Source organism: Amblyomma mixtum, chromosome 4 (genome assembly GCF_055824585.1).
Source record: "Amblyomma mixtum isolate Tamu chromosome 4, ASM5582458v1, whole genome shotgun sequence".
NCBI classification, from domain to species: Eukaryota; Metazoa; Arthropoda; class Arachnida; order Ixodida; family Ixodidae; genus Amblyomma; species Amblyomma mixtum.
Window position 1 is genome coordinate 153,633,162 of NC_143015.1, and position 26,358 is coordinate 153,659,519.

The 26,358-nt window shown below is 49.0% G+C and overlaps 1 protein-coding gene across 2 annotated transcripts; it reads right to left on the reverse strand.

The window, feature by feature from the left end:
• Positions 1–9,923: 9,923 nt before the first annotated feature.
• LOC149348839 (uncharacterized) lies at positions 9,924–25,929 on the reverse strand. Of its 2 annotated transcripts, none has more exons than XM_089585924.1 (10): positions 25,749–25,929; positions 22,018–22,159; positions 21,061–21,144; positions 20,291–20,379; positions 18,750–18,929; positions 17,413–17,550; positions 15,919–15,974; positions 13,446–13,582; positions 12,071–12,198; positions 9,924–10,448 (listed from the first exon to the last, which is right to left on the reverse strand). In XM_089585924.1, exons 2-10 carry the CDS (start codon positions 22,142–22,144, stop codon positions 10,272–10,274), a joined length of 1,116 nt encoding a protein of 371 aa, XP_089442050.1. In that variant the 5' UTR covers positions 22,145–22,159; positions 25,749–25,929; the 3' UTR covers positions 9,924–10,271. The 2 variants fall into 2 exon arrangements, with proteins under 2 accessions (XP_089442050.1, XP_089442049.1); XM_089585923.1 differs by lacking the exon at positions 25,749–25,929 and adding an exon at positions 24,442–25,010.
• Positions 25,930–26,358: the final 429 nt, after the last annotated feature.

The following is a 26,358-nucleotide window of genomic DNA, read 5'->3' on the forward strand; positions in this document are numbered from 1 at the left end:
ATAGGGTGCATGGATCTACTAAAGGCGAAAAGATGAAATCAGGGTAGTGGAGGTGTAGCTAGGGCAGTAGAGGTAGCAGGGAACGTTGCGATCCAGCAGACGTTGCGTCGACGTCGCTGGTGGCGCCACCATCGGCTGTCATTGAAGGCTGGCTCGGAAGTCTTGGGGAGTGGTAAATGAGTCCAAGTATCGCCGGTATTCATAGGAAGAGGCAAGCAGGCAGAGTAGTGACGAAGGGATAGGGGCGACCTCATTTTGGTTTGTGATGCACTGGAGTCATAGCTCGAAGGAACCGGTACCGGGAGCTCGTCCGTGTTTGTGCACTGACTGATCGTCACAGCGAACAGCCGCCGCTGCGAGACGATTACGCCGCGCCCGCCGCCACATGTTACTGGTTTTCCTGCAAAAAAATAACAAAAAATAGAGGAGACGAGATAAGAAACAACAGTGTGCTAAAAGAAGAGATTCAAGATGTACTGCAGCTCTGATTATCAGTTGAGGACGTAACCGTTTTGCCACAAGCACGCGTACAGTCACTGAAACAGTGGGTGGGCTCTGGCGCGAACTTCTACGACACCTGTTCTTGTTGTATTGAGTGGGAATATGCCTTGCAGGATTTGGCCCTCTGGTTTGCTGACGCCTGCTTAGCATTTCATGATCATCAGCCTTACTATGCCCATCGCAGGGCAAATGCCTCTCCCATGTCTCTCAAATTAACCCTGTCCTTTGCCAGCTGCGGCCGCCGCGTCCCCTCTAACTTCTTAATCTCACCCACCCACCTAAATTTATGCCGCCCCTGCTACGCTTGCCTTCTCTTGGAATCACTCCGTTACCATTAACGACCAGCGGTTATCTTGCCTTTGCCCTGCCCAAGCCCATTTCTTCCCCTTGATTTCGACCAGGATGTCTTTAACCCCCGTTTATTCTCTCACCCACTCCGCCCGCTTGCGGTCTCTTAACGTTACACCTACAACATTTCTTTCCATAGCGCTCTGCGTTGTCCTTAACTTATGCTGAACCCTTTCCGCTTAGCGCTTATAAGCTCGTTAACTCTTGAAGCAGAGAGGATCAGTCTGCCAATAAGCTTTGAGCACTTAATAAATTAAGCAGAATGAGCGAGCGATGAAGCAGTAGTAGGCAAATGGCTAAAGGACGTTGATCTGCTTCGGGTTCATGGTAACTGGTTACGAAACAGTGGTTCCTGACAATGTCGTAGAATGTAATCTGAGTTCAGAAATCACCGAATTCCATCCTACGGCATGTCCAATCAGCCGCTCTGAAGTAGCATACCTGCTTTTATGCAGGAACGGTAGGCTAGCGGGACGGTCTCCATTAGCGCGTTGCCGGGAGTTCCTGGGCTGGCCAGATGTCTGGGCCCGGTGGGGACCCCGGGGGCGACGTGCCGTACGACCTGCAAATGTACGGCCAGTCGTCGTCTCCTCCGCGGCGCCTGGAGGTCAATAAGAGGGCGCACTGGGCCGCCAAGCGCCCGGCTGGCAGCGATCGAATCTTCTTCTTCTTCTTCTTCTTCTTCACCATAAGAAAATGGCACATCTTCTGACTCTTCTTCGTCATCGCTGCTCACCTCTCGCGCACGCGTTCGGCTGTCGCGCGCTGTCCGATCTCAGCATTGCGCACACGTACCGTATCCCACCATGCACCTCAAGCCTAAGCACGCCGGTCCCAGTTAAAATGTCGAACGGTCCTTTCGGTTCCTCCTCATCATCCCTCGCTTTTGGCAGCTGTGCCGTAAATATAATAAAACTTACGCTATCTAAAAGTGTGCGGTGCTCCCGTACCATAGACTGTTTGGTTTTGGTTTTGGTTTTATGGGGTTTAACGTCCCAAAGCGACTAAGGCTATGAGAGACGCCGTAGTGAAGGACTCCGGATAATTTCGACCACCTGTGGTTCTTTAACGTGCACTGACATCGCACAGTACACGGGCCTCTAGAATAAAAAAAATGGCTGAGGCTTAACTTGGTTAAGCCTGGAGAATGCGAAGCATCATCGTGTCGCGTAATTTGGAGGCGCACAACCACAGCGACGGCGCGAGGTGGGCCCCCGTTTCTCCACTGTCGTGACGTCATCGTGTCACGTGGTGTGACGTCATGTATCACGTGATTTGGAGGCGCACAACCACAGCGACGGCGCGAGGTGGGCCCCCGTTTCTCTACTGTCGTGACGTCATCGTGTCACGTGGTGTGACGTCATGTATCACGTGATTTGGAGGCGCATAACCACGGTGAAGGGCTGAAGTGGTAGCTAAAGTAGTATGCTTCGCACGAAGACCGCGGTGAGCGTCCGGACTCGAGAAGCGCACCGGGCGGAGGAGGTGGCCATCGCCTTGGCCGTTTCCGACCCCGGATGTACTACAGTGTTGTGTGACTCTAGAACGGCAGTGAAGAACTACGCCAAGGGTAGGGTATGTAGTGAGGCCGCGCGCATACTGCGCAAGGCCGAAGACATCGGACGCAACAGTCCTGTGGTGATCAAGTGGTTTCCGGCCCACATGGGCAGTGACGTGTCGGAACGCGGAAACGTGAACCACAACGAGACGGCCAACTCGGCCGCGCGATGACTAACCAACCGCGCGGCTGAAAGCACGGCCGACTCGGAGTCCTGGTCGCGGCGCAGTGCCAAGGACAAGATGACCACCTTCAACGAAATAGTGAAATGGTACAGACTGAACAGACAGACTATGCCGCCACCTCACCCGGGGCTTACCCGGAAGGAGGCAGTGTTATATAGACAGTTACAGACGGGGTCCCTGCTCACCCCGGTGCTAGCTAAGCACGTGTGTCCGAGTGTGCACGCGAGCGACATATGCAGACTGTGCGCGAAGGAGAGAGCCACCGCGGCTCACATCCTTTGGGACTGTAGCGTAAATCCGCGCGAAGCCAGCGAGAAGACGACGATCCCGCCGCAGCTAGAGGCTGCAACGAGGAGCTGTGATCATAAGACACAACTCAAGGCCGTCCAGCAGGTCTCGGCAGCTCTCGAGAGGCAGCGACCGAGCGAAACCGAGGAGAGGGGGGCGGCACCCCCAGGAAGGGGGCGGCGGCCCTCTCGAACCCGCGGAAGTAGCGAGGAAGACCTCAAGGAGCACAACGCACGAGATTGACGTAGTGGCCGCGTCGCGGTAAAAGCTTGTCCTCCCTGCTTGGAGGGAGCCTAACCTACTCTGCAGGCTTTCTAAATAAAAGTTGTTCTCTCTCTCTCTCATAAAAAGGAATGTCCATCGCCACAGAAAACTAAATAGAGATCAAACTGTAGTGTGGAGACAAGTGCAGGCGTAACACTTACCAACCTCTCTCAAGTCTCCTCCTCATTATACACCCAGCCATTTATCCGTAGAATTGGTAACTATGCGGTGCTCACCCCACACTATACCACACCACTTGGGCTTTGTCAAGAAAAAATTCAGGGGGCACTTTGTTGACCTAAAGTGCGGTGAGGCGAAAGCCTTAAGCGCAGTATTTAAGCTTCGCCTCTAAGAGCGAAACGCGACAGCGTCTTGCAACGCTGCCAGGGAGTCCATAGAACGCCATCGCTCGTTCGCCTTGCTCGTCGGTAAATTGGTTTTTGAGGAAAGGAACTTATCTGACTCGCATATCTCAGTGGACACCTGAATCTCGCCGTAACGGGAAGGGAGAAAGAGGGGAGTGAACAAAGACACCGTATTCACTAGACGCGCCTTTGTTCATTCCAAACCATCGAGCTGGCATGGCGGAGTGGTAAGCATGCTCGTCTCGCACTCCGGAGACCGGGGTTCGATTCCCGAACTCGACCAATTTCCTACTCGGTTTTATTTATTTATCCGGCCTGACAGGAACGGTTAATTAGGCTAATTGGGTAAATTAAGCAATGAACTAAACTCATTCCAGCTTACTTGGAGCAGCACTATACGATCCCTTCAATTGGTTGCATGGTTATTAGCCAAAGTACAATTGGCCCCGTTTGAAATTCGCACAGTGTGACGTCACGACCGTTTCGACCAATTGAAAAGCGTGACATTTCTATCGACAACCCCTGCTTACAACGATGAGGCATTAAAGGCTGCCGCCTTAATAAAGGCAGCACCCAGAGACCCAGATCCAACCCCTGAGAGCCTGGAGGGCCAGCTATGGCTAGTGGACTGGGCGAAGCAGGCAGCAAAAGCCGCAGGGGCCATTGGCTGAAGGAACCTCTACGACAAAAACTCAGAGGGGCACTTTGTTGACCCAAAGTGCAGTGAAGCGGAGACCTTAAGCGCGGTGTTGCTGCTTGTGTCACTGATGTGTGGTTAAGGTGCTAAGCTTCGCCTCTAAAATTGGAACGCGAAAGCGTCATACAACGCTGCCACGGAGTCCACAGAACGCCATCGCCCGTTCGGCTCTGCGTCTTGCTCGTCGGTGAATTGGTTTTTGAGGAAAGGAAATGTATCTGTCTAGCATATCTCGGTGGACACCTGAACCTCGCCGTAACGGGAAGGCAGAAAGATGGGAGTGAACGAAGACACCGTATTCACTAGACGCGCCTTTGTTCATTCCAAAACATCGAACTGGCATGGCGGAGTGGTTGCGGGCTCGTCTCGCACTCTGGAGACCCGGGTTCGATTCCCCAACTCGACCGATTTCCTACTCGGTTTTATTTATTTATATGGTCTGACTGGAACGGTTAATTAGGCTAATTGGGTAAATTAAGCAATGAACTAAACTCATTCCAGCTTACTTGGAGCATCACTATACGATCCCTTTAATTGGTTGCATGGTTATTAGCCACAGTACAATTGGCCCCGTTTGAAATTCGCACAGTGTGACGTCACGACCGTTTCGACCAATTGAAAAGCGTGACATTTCTGTCGACAACCCCTGCTTACAACGATGAGGCATTAAAGGCTGCCGCCTTAATAAAGGCAGCACCCAGAGACCCATATCCAACCCCTGAGAGCCTGGAGGGCCAGCTATGGCTAGTGGACTGGGCGAAGCAGGCAGCAAAAGCGGCAGGGGCCATTGGCTGAAGGAACCTCTACTACAATATGACCAACTCCTTTTACGATCTAATAAGCGTTTTTTATCACCATCCTCGTCTCAGGGTGAGCAGTAGTCGAATAAGCAGTGTTTAGATGAGAGGTCGAGCACTGTGCTGCGCGTTTAGTACATGCGCGCTAGAAGTGTGTATTTGGTTGGTAACAACTTTATTCATAGTCCTGCAGAGCTTTCGCCGACGGGGCCTTAGGTCTCCCACGTGGGGACGTCGAGGCGCTGCCTCGCCGTCGCCTCGCGGGCCTGCTGGACGGCCCAGAGTTGGTCCCCGAGGCTGGGGCTGCGCACTCTGTATTTGTTTTTGGTTCCTTCCTTGACCCCGCAGTAAAACCTAGCGAAGAGAGAGACGACCAAGTGCACACATTCATGTGGTGAAAAGAACTCTATTTACCCTTGCGGAACTGCAGATCACAGTGGAAGAGAAAAGATTTTTTTTCGGAACAGCCTCCCGTCAAAAAGCAAAAAAAAGAAACAAAAACGAAAGAAAAAGAAAAGAAAACGTGTTCATGATGGTTGGTCTTTCAGGGCATGACGGAGGTCCTGCTTGTTAATCACTGCGTCGCCCCACCAGACCATATGTTTTGTTCCGCCACCACTGCCGGGAAGCTGGCGTTCAAGCGTGCGCAGTTTTACTTAGGTTCGTTGGCTGCTGGTTGTGGGTTCAAACAATGCTTGATAATTTGTATGAAAAAAAAATGCGACTGTTATGCCGTATCTGCGTATGTGATTCCAGGTATAGTGGGTTCTGTTCACAAGTGTTCACAAGTGACAATGTTTGCAGAACGAAATTTTGTGTCCGACTGCATCAGCAGGAGTGTAGAGAAGGCTACCGTTCCGGACGGCAATGTTGGTTGGCAAAAAAGCATTTTCTCTTTTTATCGTGACAGTTTGCCTGCCGCTTCCAAGGTGTCGTCCGTTGAGTCGCTGTCTCTTCGAGGAATCTTTGCAGGGATTTTGGGACAATCGGGGACATCTGGACAGGGCGCTTGTTTACTGGCTTGTTTGGGCGGCGACATCAGTGCTGTTGCCAAGTCTGTGGAAGCCTGGCTGCGCGGCAGATGGGAATGAGAGAAGAGGCAGGCAAGAGGAGACAGGAGCAGTGTTTCCATTAATCGGAGGCGAGAAAGATGAGGAAGCAGGACGGTGGCAATACTGCCAGGGCGAACGTTGTGGCCAGGCGCACGTTCTATTGACGTCACTGTCGGCGGTGGTTGAACACGGGATACGCCCTGGCGTGAGGAAATACGGGAGGTGGGAACGAAGAAGTACGGAGTGGAGGTCGACAGGAGGCGAGAAGAAGGCGGAAGCGGAACGTGAGTGAAGGAATGGTGGCGCCATCTCTTGAGCTGGCGGCGCACCAGGGTCGTGGCTTGGAGGCAGCGGCATCGGGAGCTCGTCCGGGTTTATGAAGTGGTAGATCACCACGGACGAGCGCCACCGCGAGAGAGTCATGCCGCCCCCGCTGCCTCGACTCTTCTTTCCTGCGACAGCAAAATTAAAGCCTGTATCAAAGCCTGTAACAAAGCCTGTATAAACGATAGGCACCTGCAGATATCACCACTAAAGTCGCCATAGCATGGTCTAGACTCTAATCCTGATGACAGTGGTGACGAACGTGCAAAAACTGTGAATTCGGTCCTTTAGTGCCGCCACTAGTATTCTCAGCACAATCAAGATTTAAGTGAGACTGGATTTTTACAAATTACACTGTACGCTTTAACGATTAAGCATTAACCTAGCGACAAGCAACAGCCTATCACGAAGGCTTGCAGAACATTAAGCCTGGTCAGGCTTCATGTTACCAGCATGGGGTTCCTGATTGATTACTGCCTGATTAACGAATTTTCCCACTGTAATACTGCCGCGGCAGCTTAGTGGATATGGTGTCCAAAGCCCAAGTGGTAGTGGTATATGGGGTCCAGCGTCCTGAAAGGACATATGGGCTACGAGGGATGCTGTTTTGGTGGTATCCGGACTATGAACATGCGCTGACATTCTTTAACGTGGCGGTGGCTAAATTTTTACGGAGGTGAAGTGAAGCACGCTTGTGAACTGTGCGCGAAGGTAATTAAAGTACACAGGGTACTCAAAGTTAATCCTGAGCCCTCCAATGCGGATTCTTTCGACGTGCAGTCGACGTGCACCTTTGGGGCGTTAAACTTCGCATACCATACCATACCATACCATACCATACCATACCATACCATACCATACCATACCATACCCTACCACACCATACCATACCAGGCCATATTTTATAAGCAGGAACTGGCATTTGTGCCCACAGTTGTCATCATCGCCAGTAGCTCAACACGACCGCAGTGGCTAGGGCACCTTTCGTTTCCACATGATACACAGATCCAGACCTTCGGCTACACGGGCTTTTGCAGTTTTATACTCGGAAATAAACTCCGCTCTGAGTGGTACCAATGGTGATGTCTCAAGCCTTAACAGTACCATGCCATGCGAGCATGTCTGCGGTGTATGAGACACACCGACAGCAAAGGGTACCTGTTACTTTCGATCCTGCCAGGGGGGTACTGGTGGCCTCCGACGTGCACAGAGATACATCGGTACATAAAACATTTCTGCACATCGTCTCCATACAGGACTACGCAGAGTGCTTTGGAAAGAAAAATGATCGGTGTAACTTTAAGAGCCCGCAAGCGAGCAGAGAGGGCGAGGGAACAAACGCGGGCTAGTGACATCCTAGTCGAAATCAAGAGGAAGAAATGGGCTTGGGCAGTGCATGTAATGCGAAGGCAAGATAACCGCTGGTTCTTAAGCGTAACGGAGTGGATTCCAAGAGAAGGCAAGCGTAGCAGGGGGCGGCAGAAAATTAGGTGGGCGGATGAGATTAAGAAGCTTGCGGGGATACGGTGGCCGCAGCTGGCAAAGGACAGGGTTAATTGGGGAGACATGGGAGAGGCCCTTGCCCTGAGTGGGCGTACTCAAGCTGACGATGATTACGGGAATCTGCCGTGGCAGGGGTCCGCCTCTTAGTGTTCAACATACGCCTCAGCCACTCAATCACCGCAGTGAGAGCAATAACATTCACTAAAAGCCGTACAAATGCGATGACGTTTGGAACGCACACGAGCCTAGGAGCGTCGACTGCGCGAGTGAACAAGGGGCAAGCTGAAGAGCGCCCGGAGGTATGCGCACTTACCTGCTCGAATGCAGGGTGTGCGCGCTAGCGGGACGGTCTCCAGTGGGGAGCTGCCGGGGGGTGTTCCGGAGTACCAGTGTCCTCCTGGCCGCTTGGAGGATGTCAGTCGAACGGGCACAGTGGAACGAACACCCCCGCCTGGAATCGGCCTAGACTTCTTCTGCCTCTTCTTCGTCATGCACCGACCTGAGTACGCGCTTAGCGCTCGCGCGTTGACGTTTTCCTTTTTTTTTTAATTCGAAGACTTTCCATGAGGCATGGAAAGAGGCTATCGATAAGCTAAAGTAGGTCGTGGAGGCTGTTCTCTTCCAGAAGCATGAACAGGCTCCTGCTCTTAGCGATGTCCGTTAGCCACAAGAAAAGGTGTTCCTCCCTCCCTAACAAAATTTTTTTAGACAGTCTTTAGACTGTCTATAGACTTCTGTTTGTAAAGTCTATAGACTATCTACAGACAAATCCTAAAGAATAGTCTATAGGCAATACAAATGCTATCGACAGTCTATAGACAATCTATAGATTTATGGCATAGCCCTGGAGCAGGCCAGGGCTATGTCACCACCGGCCGACCTCTCCACCTTTTCCTCATTAAAATTCCTTTCTCTCTGTGGCCATACACTTTTAGTAGATTTTTTTCTATAGACAGTCTATAGACTCTATAAGAAGTTTATAGACACTCTATAGACCATTTTTATAAGGGCTGGTAGCCATGAAGGCCGGTTCACGTGCAAGCGAATGAGCGATTGCGCAACGCGTCGCAGCGAAAATTTCCAATGTGCTGAAACCTCGCCGCTCATCGCAGCGACGACTCAAAACAGATGTTTACGCCATGGCGGCAGGATTAGCTAGCGTTGTCGCTTTCATGTAAAAAACAGGCTTAAGTCCAACTTGTAGTAATCGTTGTATTCACGACCGTGTGCCATGTATTCGTTTGATTCAAAAAAGGAATTAATATTTTGTGTAAATGACGGTCGAGGCGGTTCTCGTTAGGTGCGAAAATATTTGTATGGGCTCACCGCTGGGCTTTTATCTGGTAACAGCAGTGAAGAAGTGGGTTTTCGTCGGGCATAAAACTGAACAGAAGAAAAGGGTACAATTAAATTTTTTTTTATCGCACCAATTCACCTTTGGGAATAAATTAAAGAAAAAAGTGCAAGCTTAGATGACTGCGTTTTTAGTTTGGCAAGGACTATTTGACAAATACGAAACTGAAGTTCTCCTGAGCAATAGGTTATCATATAAAGCTGCTCTGGAACTTCCGCAGCACTTCTATACGTATCTTCTTCGCATAAACACGTTACCTAATTGCTTAATGACCCGCGGAAGTGCCTCAGTGCCCTTGGGATTACGCTGCTGATCCGATGGTCGCGGGTTCGATCCTGATCGCCGCGCTCACATTTCGATGGAGGCTAAATGCAAGACACCCGTGTACTGTGCGATGTCTTTGCACGTTGGATAACCCCAAGTGGTCTGAATGAATCCAGAGGCCTCCACTATACGGCGTTCCTCATAGTCCACAAGCCGCTTCGGTACGTTAAACCCCACCGTTTAGTATCTTAATCTAAGTACGTACGTTAAACCCCATGCACAGTTTAATATTTTATTTTAAGTACGTAATGTCTTCAATGGCACGGATTGGGGCTCATCACCAGCGGCTTCAACTAACTGAAGGCAAAACGGAATGCCGTGATAAAGGTTCTCCAGAAAGTGGCTACATTGCAAATAAAGGAGGAGGAAGAGGAAAAACTTTATTTCGTCAAAAGCACGTGTAGATGGTTCCGTGCTAGATGGCCATCAGTCTGGCAAAGGACAGGGTTAATTGGAGAGACGTGGGAGAGGCCTTTGCCCTGCAGTGGCTGTAGTCAGGCTGATGATGATGATGGGTTTCATGCACATACGATATGCACCGCGGCCGCCTGAGACAAGCTTCGGTATCGTGAAAACCACATAGCAAAGAGGCGAAATTGCAATTCAGTTTCCTATTCCACCAAGTTTACTTCAACGACTGTACACGAGTTCCTAATTGGGTTAAGTGCTCCGTTTCGTACACGTATTCTATAATAAACAGATTCTACAAGCCTAGGCGTCGACCGAGCGGCACAGTTCGTCGATCACGTAGCGCATCTTGACTATGGCCGCGTCCACGTCGTCCGAGTTCACGTCGTTGTATAGCACGGCGCGCGCCTGGGTGGAGGTGATCGGTAACATCTTGACGGTGATGGCCTGCTCCAGGTCCTCGTATTCACGCTCAGTCACCTGGAGGAGGAAGGACAAAGCTACCGAAAAGGGCCGGTTGGCAAATCTCTTTCATGAGCCACCACCTCCAAATAAACGTACCTTAACTTACACGTGATCAGGTCAGGTTAAAAACTATTCAGGAGTCCGGTTAATACTCCAGAACGTATCTCCTGATGGTCAACAAAGCAGAGAAATACAGGACAAAGGGAAGAAGTAAGAAGTGAAGCTGTAAGCTTCCGTACCATGTTAGGCTGTTTCCCTAGTATATCAGGTTAATTGTTTCCGTGTATTATGATAAGTTAAAAGCGCTGCATCCAGCTTGCTGATCCCATTGACCAGCTGTCTATGCGCCTACGTCTAAACGCACGCACGCACGCCGCACGCGCGCGCGCACACACACACACACACACACACACACGCACGCACGCACGCACGCACACACACACACACACACACACACACACACACACACACACACCATAGACTTTTTCTAAAAGTCTATACACTTCCTACAGACAAATTCTCGACTAGTATACAGGCAATACAAATCTCAAAAAGAGTATGTGGACAATTTATAGATTTATGGTCATACCCTTTTAAGACTTTTGTCTACAACTACTATATGAATAAACAAAATGAAATATCTATAGAAATGCAGTAGAATCCGTAAGAGGTCTATAAAAAGTCTACAGGCTATTTTTATAAGGGAACCAACTTCAGTAGGCATACTGTCTTTCTTTTCAGCTATGCCCACTCTACACCGAAACGGTTAGGCAATAATTTATTTCCCTTCGCCGTCTTTCTAGCAAGCCTCAACAGCAATGTACCAGAACGACCTTCACACTAGTCGGTTGTTTTGCACGTCCGCTTAAAGGGACACTAAGGGGAACTTCATCAAATTTTGGTTGTCGAAACTAGATTATATGTCTCTTTCTGAGCGCGTTATTGCTTTTCTGGCGGCAAAAAACGCGTTTATTACTGAGAAAATTAGTATTGGTTTTAGTACATCTCGCTTTTGCATTGATCACCTTCCCCTTTGAATCTGATTTCGCCGTCGCCTTTTCTTTCCACGGCTGCGTAGGCTTCACATAGGTGGAGGTGGGTAGGTGGTTGGTAGAGCTAGAGGGTGGAGATGGGTAGTGGGTTGAGGCTTGCAGGTGGGAGGTCCATTTTTACCGAAGCGTCCTCTGAAGGAAGCACGTTGAGGGGTGAATACGCTTCGGACACACACACAGACCATGGCGTCTTCGTTAAAACAGGGCTATAATGCTAACGCAGTAAAATTTCCTGCCATTTCAAACTCGTGATCTCTGCACCTAAAAGGGCTCCGTGATAACCGTTTTGATGTGAATGTTGTTGTAGGCTGGCTTCTGAGATCCGCACCCCGAGAATTGTGTCGACGCACGCAGTTTGCTTACGGAATCGGCCGGGTGATGGCGACACTTGTATTTATTTTTTTTCTGCCTTATCAGAGTTCCCCTTTCAGTGAAAGTAGCATCTTTGTACTTAGAATGCAATAATCTATTGATACAGGACGACTTAAGTTTGTGCTCAGTATCCCTTTAAACGTAATGTAATTAGGCAAATATAACAGTGCCAGAAAGTAGGAAAATATGAAAAAGAACACAGGCGAGTATAACCTTGTTGAGCCGCTCGCAGAACGTTAACGGCGACAGGCGACTGGTGTCGGCGAAGTCGTAGTAGGCCATGTTGGTCTGCACAGTGTCCAGGTCCATGCTAATGTAGGGGTTGTGCTGCAGACTGACGCCTGCGCGAAATATGCAGGCATAAGTATTATGAAGCGAACACCAGCAGTTAGCGTGGTTGACACAGGGCGCTGCGGACAATTTATTTTTTATGATATGCAAGGGTGTATTATCGGCACAAAAGTTTGCAGGACGCGAGTTTTTGGAAAAATATTTATTGTAGCTCAACCTCGCTACCCACTCGCCTGATATTGTCGCCAGAGGAAGGAGAATTTAGGCCTTTAATACCTTCGTACAATATCAGGCGACTGCGTGGCGAGGTGAAGCTACAATAACCGTTTTTCAAAAAACTCGCGTCCCGCAAACTTTTGTCACCTAGTACCTGTCTCCACCAGCGCAAGTCCACAGACAGCGAAGAAGTTCAAAAGGCTATCATAATTTGGCCGTGAATATTCAGTGCGGATATATCCCCACCGCATCCTTCTGAAAATGCCATGGGTATTTTTTTTTTCTCTTCACTGTAATATCCAACGCATTGCTGCTCGCTTGGAAGAACTCATCGCTGATTCACTGCGGAGGTACTCGATGCAGCGTGCAAGAATTTTCAGATTTAACAGTTTCTCATCCTCAAGGAAATTTGAGAGGTGTGGCTTTTCTTTAATAAAACTATACGTATTTAAGTGCTGAATGTGCTTCCTCTCTAAATTTTCGAAGTAATTCAGAGCACCTACATCTGGACGGAGTTCCAACAACCCAAGAGCACAAATAATCGGCCCAGTATTGCCAATGCATGGCTTCACACTGGTCCTTTGTAGGAGCGGTCATTGCTACATTTCCAATATTGGTCCCATATTGCAAATCGATGGCTTCCCTCTTGTCCTTTGTAGGACCCGCTATTGTCAATACGTTTCTAATATCGGGCCAGTATTGCAAATCGTTGGTTTCACTCTGGTCCTTTGTAGGATCGGCCATTGCCAATATGTGTCCAGTATTTGGCCGATTACCTCTGCTGCTTAGGAAAGGGCCAGGCGGAGAGGCATAAAAAGGTAGACATACGGACACAAGCAGTTGAGGAAATCCTACCAGCAGCACAGCTAGTCGGCCCAATATTGGAAGTGTGTTAGCGAAGGACAGTCCTACAAGGGACCATAGTGGTGACGCCAGCTATTTCCAATATCGGACCAGTTGCCAGTGCTGGTTGAGCAGGCATCAAGCGGGAATGAAGACTGAAAGACAAAGCCAGACCGGCGGAAAAGCGGTCAGATAGAGGTAACACGCTACGTAGGCACAGGCAAGGACGTCTCCATACCCCTGGCCAGCCTCTGCGTGTTCTCATGGTCCTCGTGAAGCCGAGGCACGATGGTCTTGAGCGAGACGAGGCCGGCAGCGGCGACGATCCCCGCCTGCCGCATGCCTCCGCCCAGACACTTGCGCACCCAGGACACCCTGCGCATCGCCGTGACCGAACACGGGAGAAAAAAAAGAGAAAAACGCTGAGGCAGCGAACGAGTATCCAGCACTAGCAATATCGAACGAATACTGCGTCATTAGCCATCTTCGCTATATCCGGTACAAATTTTTCGTTATATCTGGATATCTAGTTTTTTGATGCCAACGTATACAGCGCAAGAAGACAAATCGTTTGACACCACTTCGAATATTCTATGCCAATTAGGGAGCACACAATCTGTGTACCAGTGGCACCATTCACTGTTCCCACTTGAATGATCTTGTGGGTCATACTAACGCGACCTTGAGCTCTTCCAGAAACCGCGGGCGCGGCGCTTATGAACAAGTACATTCACGTACCTGCAGCCATAAGACGCGACAGGTAACATTTTTCATGAAATGCCCTACTAGCAGGCTTGCCTACTGCATGACGTCTGAGCCCGTGAGATTGCATTTCGTTTATCAGTACTCTCGAGGCCAAATGACATTGTCGGCAGATGTCAGCCATTATGTGACACGATCTCGCTGCACCACCGGAAAACCGTTCATAATGGGGGATCAGCTGAGGAACCGAAGAAGGGCGTGTATCGCTGGTCTCTATTCCAGAACCCACCGGTCGATCACTGCGGTAATTTTTAAATTTTTGTCATCTCAGGGCCAACACTTAGCATTTTCCTGGTGGTCCGGCAATGCTATCCAGGGGGCCTAGGAGCAGAGCACCCTGATAGACCATTCCACCTCCTTTACTATTCAAGATGATGATGAATTTTTATGGTGCAAGGGCATCTGCGGCCAAAGAGCGCCATGGCACAAGTTTGTTTCTTTTACTCAAGGTGGGGTCAAAGACCAATTTTCCAGGCATTTTACCCTGAATAAGCCAAACACCAGGCTGCCAGGGGAAAGCTTGCACCTACTGTATCACCCGTGGTTACCCGGCGGCACTGGGGATCGAACCCAGCACCTCTCCAATGCGAGGCGGATGCTCTACCACAAGGCAACCGCTGTGGTATAAAAGTACCACGGTGTCCTTTACTACTGTGAAGAAAGCTTCTTTACTAACCCCCCCCCCCCCCCCCCCCCCCAGGTGACTCCAATGATCGTTTAGCTCAGCTGCCAGTATGAATTCCTCTCTTCCTCGGGCAGACGTCTTGCATACAGCGTACGATCGGCGGCCCATAGCACAGTTTTCCTTACAAGTGCAGCTCTGTGAGGCCCTGTACATGCAATAATCTTAGGAACCAGTGAAAGAGACAGCCAGTTTCTTTTTCCCTGTCACTTGTGGTAATGTTATATACCCTCGAAAAAGCAAGCCTAAACATTCTTCTACAGAGGGAATCACAAGGACGCACAGGTGTGCGGTTACAGAAAATTTGAGGTCACTGCGGCGACCGCATTGGGTCAGTTCGAAAGCATGACGTCCACATACAATATCGACGTCCGTGGCTGTTCTGATGTCCATGTACTATATCGACGTCCCTGGCTATTTTGACGTCCAATTGTAACTTTCACGCGTAATTAACTAATTGCAACTCATGAACCAAAATTTCCCCGGAACAAGAGCTCATCACGCGCACTTTATTGGACGACACAGTCGTGCGGACAGCCCGCGCTTGGAGAAGACATTGCTGCTGTCCCCACGCGCAGTTGAAGAAAGTACAGGCGCGGACAAAAGTAAACGGAGCACGCAACTGTCTTCGAATATTTTTCACGCGTCACCTAATTGAAATTTCCAGCAGTGGTACGTGCATGCTGGTAGAGGAGGTTGGTGGGGTTTCTTGTAGACAAACAACGCTTCTTCATTGCCAATGGAGAAAGCGTGATTGCACTTCGAACGCATATAGCGTGCTCCGTTTACTTATGGCCGCTCCGTACGTGTATAATAGGCTCCGATCCCCGTACACCTATTTTATGCTCCGTTGTTCTCCCGGACACGCGATACGATGTTGGATTTCTTTTTGAATGAAGGGGTCCTTTTCGTCATCTCTATGTCTGCGACAAGATTTCTTGCGACGACATGAAGCCCGCGTTGGCTATACAGAGGTGGCAGTGCGATTTGTCGACGCGAAAGGGCGACTCCAATTAATTTATTATTGACACCCACCTATTCTTGTCGCATACAGCTAAATTTTATGCTGTTACAACCAAAAACTTCTTTTTGGGATTTCCAAACCGGTGGTGCTGCCGTTGGACTCGTCGCACTTAAATGCAGTTAGTACACTACACACCACTGATAGCGTGTTTAAAGCTGCCTGATACGAGGTGACACTCTTTCACCTGTTAAGAGTTATAAGAGGCAACAAGAAAATTCTGAGGAACAAAGGAGAGCAGCTTACTTTTCGATGAAGGCCTTCGGTCCCGCCACCAGGGATCCGATGGGGCAGGCGAGGCTCTGCGGATAAGAATTGATAATGTCAGCAACAAAACCATGCATGTTTATTGGACCAATCGCGGATTTGCAGTGGCGTTTTCGTTATTTATTTCATTTGTTTTTCTTTATTTCAGAATTACTGCCAGCCTTCAGGAAAGCTTTATGCAGGAGCTATGGAATACATTATAAAAGAAAAAAAACACACAATAGAATTTTTTTTAGTAATCCTAACTTCGTGGCATCGCAACATCACGATACCACCTTGTCATCAAGAACAGCGACTTTCTCGCCAGGCAATCAGGATATTCTCTATGGCGTCAGCAACAGCGCGCGATCATCTAGATATACTCAGCAGCGAGAAGCTGGACATTTTGCTGCTTAAAAAACGCAAACATCAGAATACTTGCACGTTTGATAAACACTCGCCGAAGCGATGCATCATAGTGTAATATAACCTCCTTGATAGTGTGTGTATTCATTGTATAGCGCGCTGTGCGACGAGGGTACTGAGACTGAGGTCACCTCCTCCACACTGTTTGTGGAAAATGTGGAGTTTTTTGAAACCATTAGAGCGTACCACCGATCCAAATAGGACTTGTTACAAAAGAGAAAAAAATTTTTTAATATCTGCCACAATGATCGAAACTCAATGAACCGAAACATAAAGTGTTTACAAGACCACAAAGCCCTGGATGGTTGAACGAATGGTCATAATTATTCACAGCTAGAAGCGCGGGTGTATCAGCAAAGCATTATTACGCCAACCGCCCGACGCATTCTCGCATCAGGGCACACGCTTGCGCAAGAGATAATCCTCACGTGGATTAATGGGCATGCCTCGATCCCGGGTAATCAGCGCGTTCATGCGCTGGCTCGAGAACCATCCCTCCTGGCCCCGGAGGATCGGACACCCAAACCCACGCAGGAAATCTCGCGGGCTCTACTCACATACCGCCAAATCACCACTCATTACAAAAACAACCGGTTCACCCTCCCAGCTCCTCACCGTACACTAGATTCAAAATGCAGTGCGGTCTGGCGGCAACTGCAGACAGACTGCTACATCGAGAACCTTAGGTGGGGAGGTCAAGGTATGGTGATAGCTGTGGAGGACCTTAGGTCCTCCACAGCTATCGCCATACCTTGACCTCCCCACTATGTTCAACATGTGCGGCTGCTAAGACCACCATGCACTACATGTAGGAATGCCGCCATACAATCGCAGTTTCCCCCATTCACAACCCATCCCCCGCCTCATGGGAGGCCGCTCTGCAAGTTGCTCAACCAGCTGGCCAGACATGGCTAGTGGACAGTTCTCTCTGTGAAGCTCAGGCCTGTTGAGTCTTGTACAAGTAGGAGCGTGCCCTTGAGGGCCTTTTGTTCCTTTGTTAATTAAAGTTGTTACCACACCACCACCACCATATCGTAAGCATTCTCGAGGAAAGGTCAGGTACACTACCTTTGAAATGCACATCTGGATGGTGTCACATCCCCTGAGGATGTCCTTGACCGGGAGGCCCAAGTAGGTGGCCGCGTTCATGATCCTCGCTCCGTCCATGTGCAAGGGGATCTTGTTGGCCTTCGCGAACTGCGCAGCCTGGAAGGTGCACGATGGTGGAGTCTTCGTTAATCACACGAGTTACCTATTCAATATCACAAGAGAGTGTGACGAGGATTAGGATGGGCTGGGGCAAACACACACACACACACACACACACACACACACACACACACACACACACACACACACACACACACACACACACACACACACACACACACACACACACACACACACACACACACACACACACACACACACACACAGAAAATATTTATTTATTTATTTCCTTTTACCCTCAGGGCCTTGCAGGTATTGCAGAGGGAAGTGGGCAGAAAATATAGAACAAACAATGGAGAAAAAGGAAACGGGTACATAAAGATTAATCCTGTTTATACAATGTTAGCTAAGACAAAAATACATTAGTGCAGAACAAAATCGTCAGAGTTTATACAACACCAGCCAAAACTTTGCGAAAGTTATTTACATTAGTAATAGATACAAATTCATCAGGAAGATCGTTCCATTCCTTAGAAGTACGGGGAACAAATTAGCGTAAGAAAGAAACTGTTTTGCATAAGGGGATGTCAACTTTGTGGGGATGATCAATGCGGCGTGATACCGCCGCATTATGCAACTCGGTCCGCGGAGTTGAATATTGTGAAGAAAAAAAAATTAAAAGCAGCGCTGACAGATGGTTTCACCGGTGTTTTCATATTCAAGGAACGTGAAGCGCGGGGCACATTTAATAGACACCTTGAGCATACCGTGTAGCGTGTTACCGGTACCGGAGTTTCGGGAGCCCGCGCGCAGCCAATGCGCATGCGCAAATCGCCTTGATGGCGCGCTTGCAGCATCGGGACCAATCAGTGCGTGCGCACCGGTGGTGGGAGGGATCGCAGTACTTCGGTAACGGTAATGGTAACACTGTACACGGTATGCTAAAGGTGTGCAATAAATACTGTATACGTAGAGAAATTAACCTAGAAACGACTGTTTAGGAACCATGCACAAACCATGTCAACGTAAGCAAACGGCATGCTTTGACCTGTAGGCCTAAAGTACATGCACCTGTACTTTCGAGCCTCATAAGTAGCAGCAGAAGAGTAACTGAAGAATACTATCGGAATTCGTTCCCTAAGGTTGTCGCGAAGATTCCGCCAACAGTCTGCGGGCAACGGTTCGAGAACCGGCGCCGTATTGGTAGTGACACCGACACTACCCAGTTGTCGCACCTGTTCCATGTAGTCCATGGGCAGGACGGTGCCCCCGCAGAAGTTGTGCGTGTTCTCGAGGCAAAGCAGTGAAGTCCTGGGGTGGTGGAAGTCCCGGTACCTGACGCGGGACTCCAGGTCCTCCAGAAGGAGGCGGCCGTCCTTCTGGGTGGGTACAGCCCAGCTATGAACGGACGCCACCTGCGGAGAGAAAGAGGGACCTTCTCTAATAAAACGACTCATGGTCCGAGTGTGGTGGTACGGAAGTGCAACAGACGAGGGTGACTTGCTCCAGCAGGTGTACTGCATGGCAATGCATTGATCCTATGTTCCTTCTTCATTTCGTACCACTTAAATTCTGAACTTCCCACTGCTCTGATGGTGCGCCCAAGGGTGTTGTGACTGTCAAAAGCTGCTGAAGCGAGGTCGAGGATGTTACATCTAAAAAGAAGAGCCCAAGTCCGAAAAATAACGGGGACACCTAATTTCATTGTGTGCTGCCAATGCGATAGCGCTAGCAGCTGTAGATGCCTTTACAGTAGCGACGTCATGTGCGGTCCAGTGACGTCACTTCCCTCTAGCCAGTGGGAAAGCTCCCGTCTCGTGACGTCACCTTCCTCCTGTCAATAAGAATGCTCCGGTCTGGTGACGTCCCTTCCTTCTAGCCGACGGGCGAATGTTATGACCAAAGGCGCATTTTGGCCCCAATGGGCTCGTAACGCTATTGCAATAGAACTGTGTCCTGGGAACCATCTTAGAGTACCACTTACATGACGAGATTGTCATCCGCCGATTACGTCAGCACTGCCTTCCATATAAAAAATGTCTCAGCCGCTTTTGACTCACATGAGGGCCGTCAAAATGCCTGGTTGTAGCAAAAAAAAGAAAAACTATGCGGGCACTTTGGCAGCCTAAAGTGCGCTAGGCGAAAGCCTTTGTCGCGCTACTTCGACGAACCACGTGGCGCGTAATCGCTGCACCGCTTGGGAACCATCCTCCTCCACTAGCTGCCGCACACCGACTGACGACGGAGCAGCGCTCGACGCCGCCGCGCCGACAGCTCCACCTGTCGACGAAGATGACGTCAACTTCTGGCAGCTGCGCTCGTCAATGAGTCACTCCAGGCGCTGGGTGTAACGCCGGACGGATGGACGGAAGAATGAGCCATTAAAGACTTTCGCATTAAAAAGTAGCTTTAACAAAAACAAATACAAGCACGCACACAGTATGTATTACTTGGTAGCGACTCGGCGACGCTGTCCCAAAGGCAGCGATGTACTGCTGCGACACTTAACATACTTATTGATTTCTGCTGCTAAATCCTGTGTTGTTATTGCTATTGGTCCTTTAGGGTACCGAAATGGATATCGAGAAAAGGGAAGCGTAGCAGGGGGTGGCAGAGAGTGAGATTTGTGAATGAGATTAGGAAGTCTACGAGGAAAAGTAAAGATGGTCGCAAGTGGCAGAGGACAGGGTTAATCAGAGAGAGGAGGGAGAGGCCTTTGTACTGCAATGGGCGTAGTTAGTCTGATGACGATGATTCGAGGTCCCCGTACACATACCTGTGCCACTCCTCCTTGCTCGTTGAGGAAGATGTGCGAAGCGTCGCCCACCAGGATCTCCTGTCCCCGCTGGTCGCAGTGGGCCATCACTGCGAACGCCACGCATCTGCAACGTGATTCTACTACTTTTTAACGACTTGGTCACCTATAGAACAGCTCGCCCGCTGGGACTAATCCCAGTCAGAGTCAAAACTTCATTTTTTTATCGTTTGTTGTCTTAAACTTCGTGCACTTCTCTTGAGTAAATAAAGAAGTGAGCGTGCTCCGAAGAAGTCTTTCCCACCGCGTCACCCACAATTCGTTTCCCCACAAAGCAACAACCACAAAATAATAAACATCCGCTTGTGAGTGAAAGTGCTAGCAGAAGTGTACGTGTGATGTACCGGTAGCTAATGAGCAAGCAGGAACTCGAAGGTTATCGACGAAAGGAATTCCAGCGTGCGTAAGACGACACGCCTTTTGCCCTCCCCCTCTTTGCTCACATGCATCGTCATGTGACACATTGCTTGACTTGCGTCGCAATTTCCTTACCTCAGTACCTTACCTCAGTAAGGAAGCCTTCAATGCAGTGAGGCCCCCTCGTGTCAGCCTCGAAGCTTTCTTACTAGGCAGCACACGCTTGGGCTATGCCTCAATGCATTGTCGATGACAACTTAGTTACAAGCAAGTAAAAAAACGCTCTCAAGGCAGGACGGGGAAGTGGTAGTACGAATGAATGAATGAATGAATGAATGAATGAATGAATGAATGAATGAATGACAGACGCTCACCTGCGGCCAGGTTCCCCATGGTCCCCGTCGGCACGTACAGGGCGGCCTCCTTACCCAGAAGCTCGGCCACCACGCGCTCCAGCTCTGTAAAGCGCAAGCCGTTGAGCTCTTCAACTTCCCCCGCGTACTAACACCAACAGTTTTCTATATGAGTTTCTTCTTTTACTCTTTTTCTTTCCTCCTGTCTTCCTAGCGGTGTCTAGGTACACATACATATATATATATATTGAGAAGAAAAACTTTCTCCACTGCTGTTTATAGTAAGGCCAGCTTCTGGACAGAACGTCGACCTAATAAATGTGTTGATATGAAGCGATGTTCCTCCTTTTAAACTTATATATATATATATATATATATATATATATATATATATGTTTATATTTATATATATATATATATATATATATATATATATATATATATATATATATATATATATATATATATATATATATATATATATATATATATATATATATATATATATAAAGGTCTCAGGTAAAAGTAGGAGAGCCATTATTTTTTTGTCGCATACAACACGCTCCTGAATAATGCTCATTTGCTTCTAGGAAACATTTGTCTCCAGAAAAGAAGGCTCAGAAGAAAATCTCGGTTTTAGGAGTACAACATACCTTTTATGGGAATAAAAGAAAATGGTACAGAGACTATTCTCAATTCCCTTTACGCAGCGCGTGTCCAACATTTCTGAACGAAAATATTGAATAAGGAAAAATATAAGGTGCTGTTATGAAAATTTTGATGGTAATGTTCCATTCTTCCGGTGTGACCTCTAATGCTATCGCATAATTCGTTATAGCAATAGTTTCGTTATATCTCTTGTTGCCCGAACTTCCGAGGGGAATCGTCATTCCTTCGTTATATCCATTATTTCGTTATAAACTGTTTCGTTATAACGAGATTGAATTGTATTCCAACAAATCCGTACCCCCTGCTTACCGTTGACGGTGGGGTCCTCCTTGAATACGTCGTCCCCCACCTCGGCGTCCCGCATGGCCTGACGCATCTCGGCTGTCGGCTTGGTCAGAGTGTCCGAACGCAGGTCCACCACGCGAGGGTTGTCCATGGCTACCGTGTACGCCTACAACGATCAGCAAATGTCATTGAACTGAGAGGGACCGTCACTAAATTGTTTTGCAGTCGTTTCGCACTCGCTGTGGAGTAAGCACTCTGAAAGGACCCGAGCCTCGTCAGCACGACGCGAATCGACCTTTACCTGTTTGGTCACAGTGTCACCATATGTGTGCATAATTCGTTTCTCGTCGGTTTTGGTTACTACTGGAATATCATCATCAGCAGCAGCAGCGTCCACCTGACTACGCCCACTGCAGGGCGGGGAAAAGCTTCTCTCATATCTCTCCAATTAACTCAGTCCTGTATCAGCTGTGGCGCATGAAGGCCACGTCGGCGAGTTAAGAACTAACAGCCCTAGAGCTATTGCTATGTTAAATAAAGTGAGACACCTGCTGCTAGGATATAATGCGCCACTGACACTCGCAAGGAAAAGGTCAGAGTATTCACTAAGTAACTATTAACTAGTTGCCACGCCGATCACTACCTTCTCCGTAACTGGAGGTAGTAATAAGGGAGTAATTACTGGTTGGTTGGTTTATGGGGTTTAACGTCCCAAAGCGACTAAGGCTGTGAGAGACGCCGTAGTGGAGGGCTTCGGAAATTTCGACCACCTGGGGTTCTTTAACGTTCACTGACATCGCACAGTACACGGGCCTCGAATTTCTCCTCCAAAGAAATTCAGCCGCCGCGGCCGGGATCGAACCCGCGTCTTTCGGGCCAGCAGCCGAGCACCATAGCCACTGAGCCACCGCGGCGGCGGAGTAATTACTGATTGGCATCCACCCAATCCACCCAAGCGCAGTCCTACTCCTACATAGGGAAGCTATATAGCTTTCACTGAAACTTCGTAGTTAAAGAAAAACTCGTTCTGGTCCGGAGTTCGAACTCGGGACCATCATTTCATCGGTGCAGTCGCTCTACAAACTGAGCTAACCGGAACGGCTACCTTATGGTACGGCGGGAGCGAATTAATCAATAACTCGAAGTGGGAGCAGTGTTGTTCAATTGACCAGCACTATTATCAATATACGACTACAGGTGTTCGCAGCGAAGACGAGTACATAAAATGGAACACAATCTGCAGTGTGTGCATACTGACCAAATGCTGTTCTGTACAGGCCACAAGAAGTTCCATCTCAACCATAGCCGTATGCGGCGCGTAAAATCTCCGAGCCAAGGAGAAAGCAGAACACGTTTATGGGCCTACCTTACGCTCATTCCAGAGAAAAACAAAAAACAAAAAAGCTGCACACACTGCATTGTTTACAAAGTCGAGAGTGCTCCATCCGTGCTGCACGAGCAGCGGCCCGCGAGATGTAATGTGCATGACCTGGTCGCTTCCCGCAGCTCGCGGGGGGGGGGGGGGGGGGGGGGACACTTAAGCTCCGCGTTTAGGGTATGACGCGGTAGTGTAATGGGTCAATTTCCGTATATGCAGGAGGTCGTTCTCTACTCTACATTCGTAGATCCCTGGGAGTCCTCATACCCCTCCTGGCGCAGTGGTGCAGCGGTTAATAAGCGATGCGCCACTGCCCTGCGGTGGCAGGTGCTGCCACCGGTGGGAGATTGCGCGAACCATATTGCTCTTCACGACAACGCAATCCTTAATTTAACTGCCACCTGCCATGGCGGGCAGGCTGTGACGACGTCGCAAGGTCACGTGACCTGGGTGGCCCACCTGCCTCCTAGGTATAGTTCTTTGGACATCACCTGCCAGAGTGCTTCTGGTTTTTCGCTCACAACGCCGACGCCGACAACGCCGACACCGGATTTTCTAGTGAACGGGTCATTTCACGCTATCGCGTCAAAATACTCAAAAGCGCGAGGTCAGGGGGTTCATTTATTCCCACTGTTCATTTGCTCCGCTTCCTGTTCGCTGACATCCGCATTGCTTTTGCTTCCGTCGATCTCGACAATCACCTTCTACGATAGCAGAAATTTCCATTTTTTGAGCTCTTTGAAGAAACTAATTTACGATTTCACGTAATCGTTGTAAGGAATATTCATGTTTGCAATAAAAAAAAGCTCATCAGTATAGGCACATCCTCAAAAGAACTATACCAGGTGTTGTTTTACAACGATTACCTAAAATCACTCAATGGTCAGCGTTGGCAACCGTTAAGCCCAAGTGGTATCAAAATCGCACGCCAAAAACTTGGTTCAGTGAAGCTTCTAGTATTGGATATTATTTCGACGCGGATATGAGCTTGGAAAGGCGTTTCACAAAACATATAAAAATCTGAGAGGAACAAAATGAATGGTCGAGAGAAATAAATAAATTTGCCTTACCTCGGCTTCTTCAGCCATGCTTACCGTGCATTTCCTTCTTCTTCTTCACCCCGCACATATCGGTGGAAATGAGGCAAGCAATAACAACAATAACAAATGTGGGAACAGTGATGTCAATAGCATCAGAGGTCCAGGACGAACTCTTTTTGTAAAAAGCAACAGTATTTACGCTCGTAACTAAGGCGCCAGCAGAACACTTGCGTCGTGCTGTCAATTGACGCCACTAGGGCCGACAGGGTTAATCCAAGACGATGACCTCAAAGGGGCTCTGAAACTCCTTCCGAGGAGAGCACATCAACTCGCTCAATCACTCCATTGTGTTGTCATGAACACTTGAGCAAAATTATACACTTCTATACACGCAGCAGAAAACCCACAGTCACTCGCGAAAGTTGGCGAGCCCTTCCTGGCTACTTTTTCATGCTCACGCGTATACAAGTTGAGAGGTGGCTATTGGTTAGGTTCTTTCAGACATCAGGCAGCTACCATGGCCGAGGCCAATAAGCCTCGTAGCTCCGGCAGGTGAGGAAGCTCCGCTCCCAGAGGTCGGGCCGACTGAGGAGCGACTACCTTTTCGACCGGAGGAATTTCGACCACTTGGAGTTCCTGAACCCCAGGTGGTCGAAATTTCCGGAGCCCTTCACCACGGCGTCCCCCATAGCCTGAGTTGCTTTGGAACGTTAAATCACCATAAACCAAACCGTAAACCAAACCGTTTTTATCCTCTGCGTTCCGCCATTTTATTGTTTTCTTTGAATGCACGTAGCGGTGCGTTCTGTCAGCGTTCTTCGTGTTAAAAGGACCTCGTTATACCTTATCGACTGATGATCATGTTGATGAGTACGGCACTTTTGCATTTTCGTCGGACACCAGTACCACTCACGGTAGAGTAGCCAGACTTCACCTTCCATGTTCACCTTCCTCTCTACCCCAGAACATGCGAGCTCTGCTATATACCTGCCCGAATTTGACCGAGGCGGGGCCGATTTCATCCGACTTAGCGATAGGTTTGCGCCACAGAAGAGTACATAAGGGTGACAAGGCCGAACGTGGCTTGCGAATTACCCAGTTTTCTGAGTTAATGAAGGCCGCGTATTGACGAGATTCTACGGTACAAGCCAGCTCGCAGTTCATTTTTGAAAAGCCTCATTAAATTAGCGTTTGTTTTCTGTGAAGCCCGAAAAACAAATTGCAACGACTCATCCGTGTCTCAACTAAGGGTGTTAATTGTCAGTTAGGATAATTTCCTGTCTCTGGATCTTGGCTAGGTGCCGTCGTTATATTCGCCATACAGAAACCATACTCACTCCGTTCGACCGTCCTTTCAGTGCATGTGACTGCGGAAAATCTGCGGCGTCTGACGCTGACACGCCAGTGTAACGCTGTTAAAACTGAGTGCTGACAACAATCACATCTCTACGTCAGCTCTGCAGAGTGCATGCCGACAGTATGTCGCTTGCAGTGTCGCGGAGACTGACGCACGCGCATTCCGTGCAGCAAAGCATGTGCAGTTTAGAAAGAACTGTGCGCCAATTCGAAATTCCTTAATCGATCAGCGCGTTATTCCACGCCACCTTTGCCCTTCTTTTGCCGCGCGAAAGAGACGTGTATAATCGTCGTGCCTCGACGCAGGGTGGCGCAGCAAATGGTATTTAGTTTTCGGGTCGTAGCTATAATACATTCAAAAGCAAAAATGTAAAAAAAATTCTGAAGGCTTTTATCGCAGCAAAGCTGTACTTTTCCCCAGCTTGCTCTTTGGACGAAATACAGCTGTAAGCTCTTTCGCCGACGTATTCTTTTTGTTGCGAAAGCACCACTACGCGAATCGCCAAGCCATTTCGCGGAGCTGAGGAAAGGCCATACTGCGCATGCGCGAGGAGTAGTGACGTCAGACGGCGCACAGCTGGCGCGCCGCCG

Coding starts and splice junctions, on each gene's coding strand:
- LOC149348839 (XM_089585923.1), bottom strand. Junction 21,145..22,017: donor GGAGGACCCCACCGTCAACG/GTAAGCAGGGGG, acceptor TGCGCTTTACAG/AGCTGGAGCGCGTGGTGGCC. Junction 17,551..18,749: donor CCATGGACTACATGGAACAG/GTGCGACAACTG, acceptor TGCACCTTCCAG/GCTGCGCAGTTCGCGAAGGC.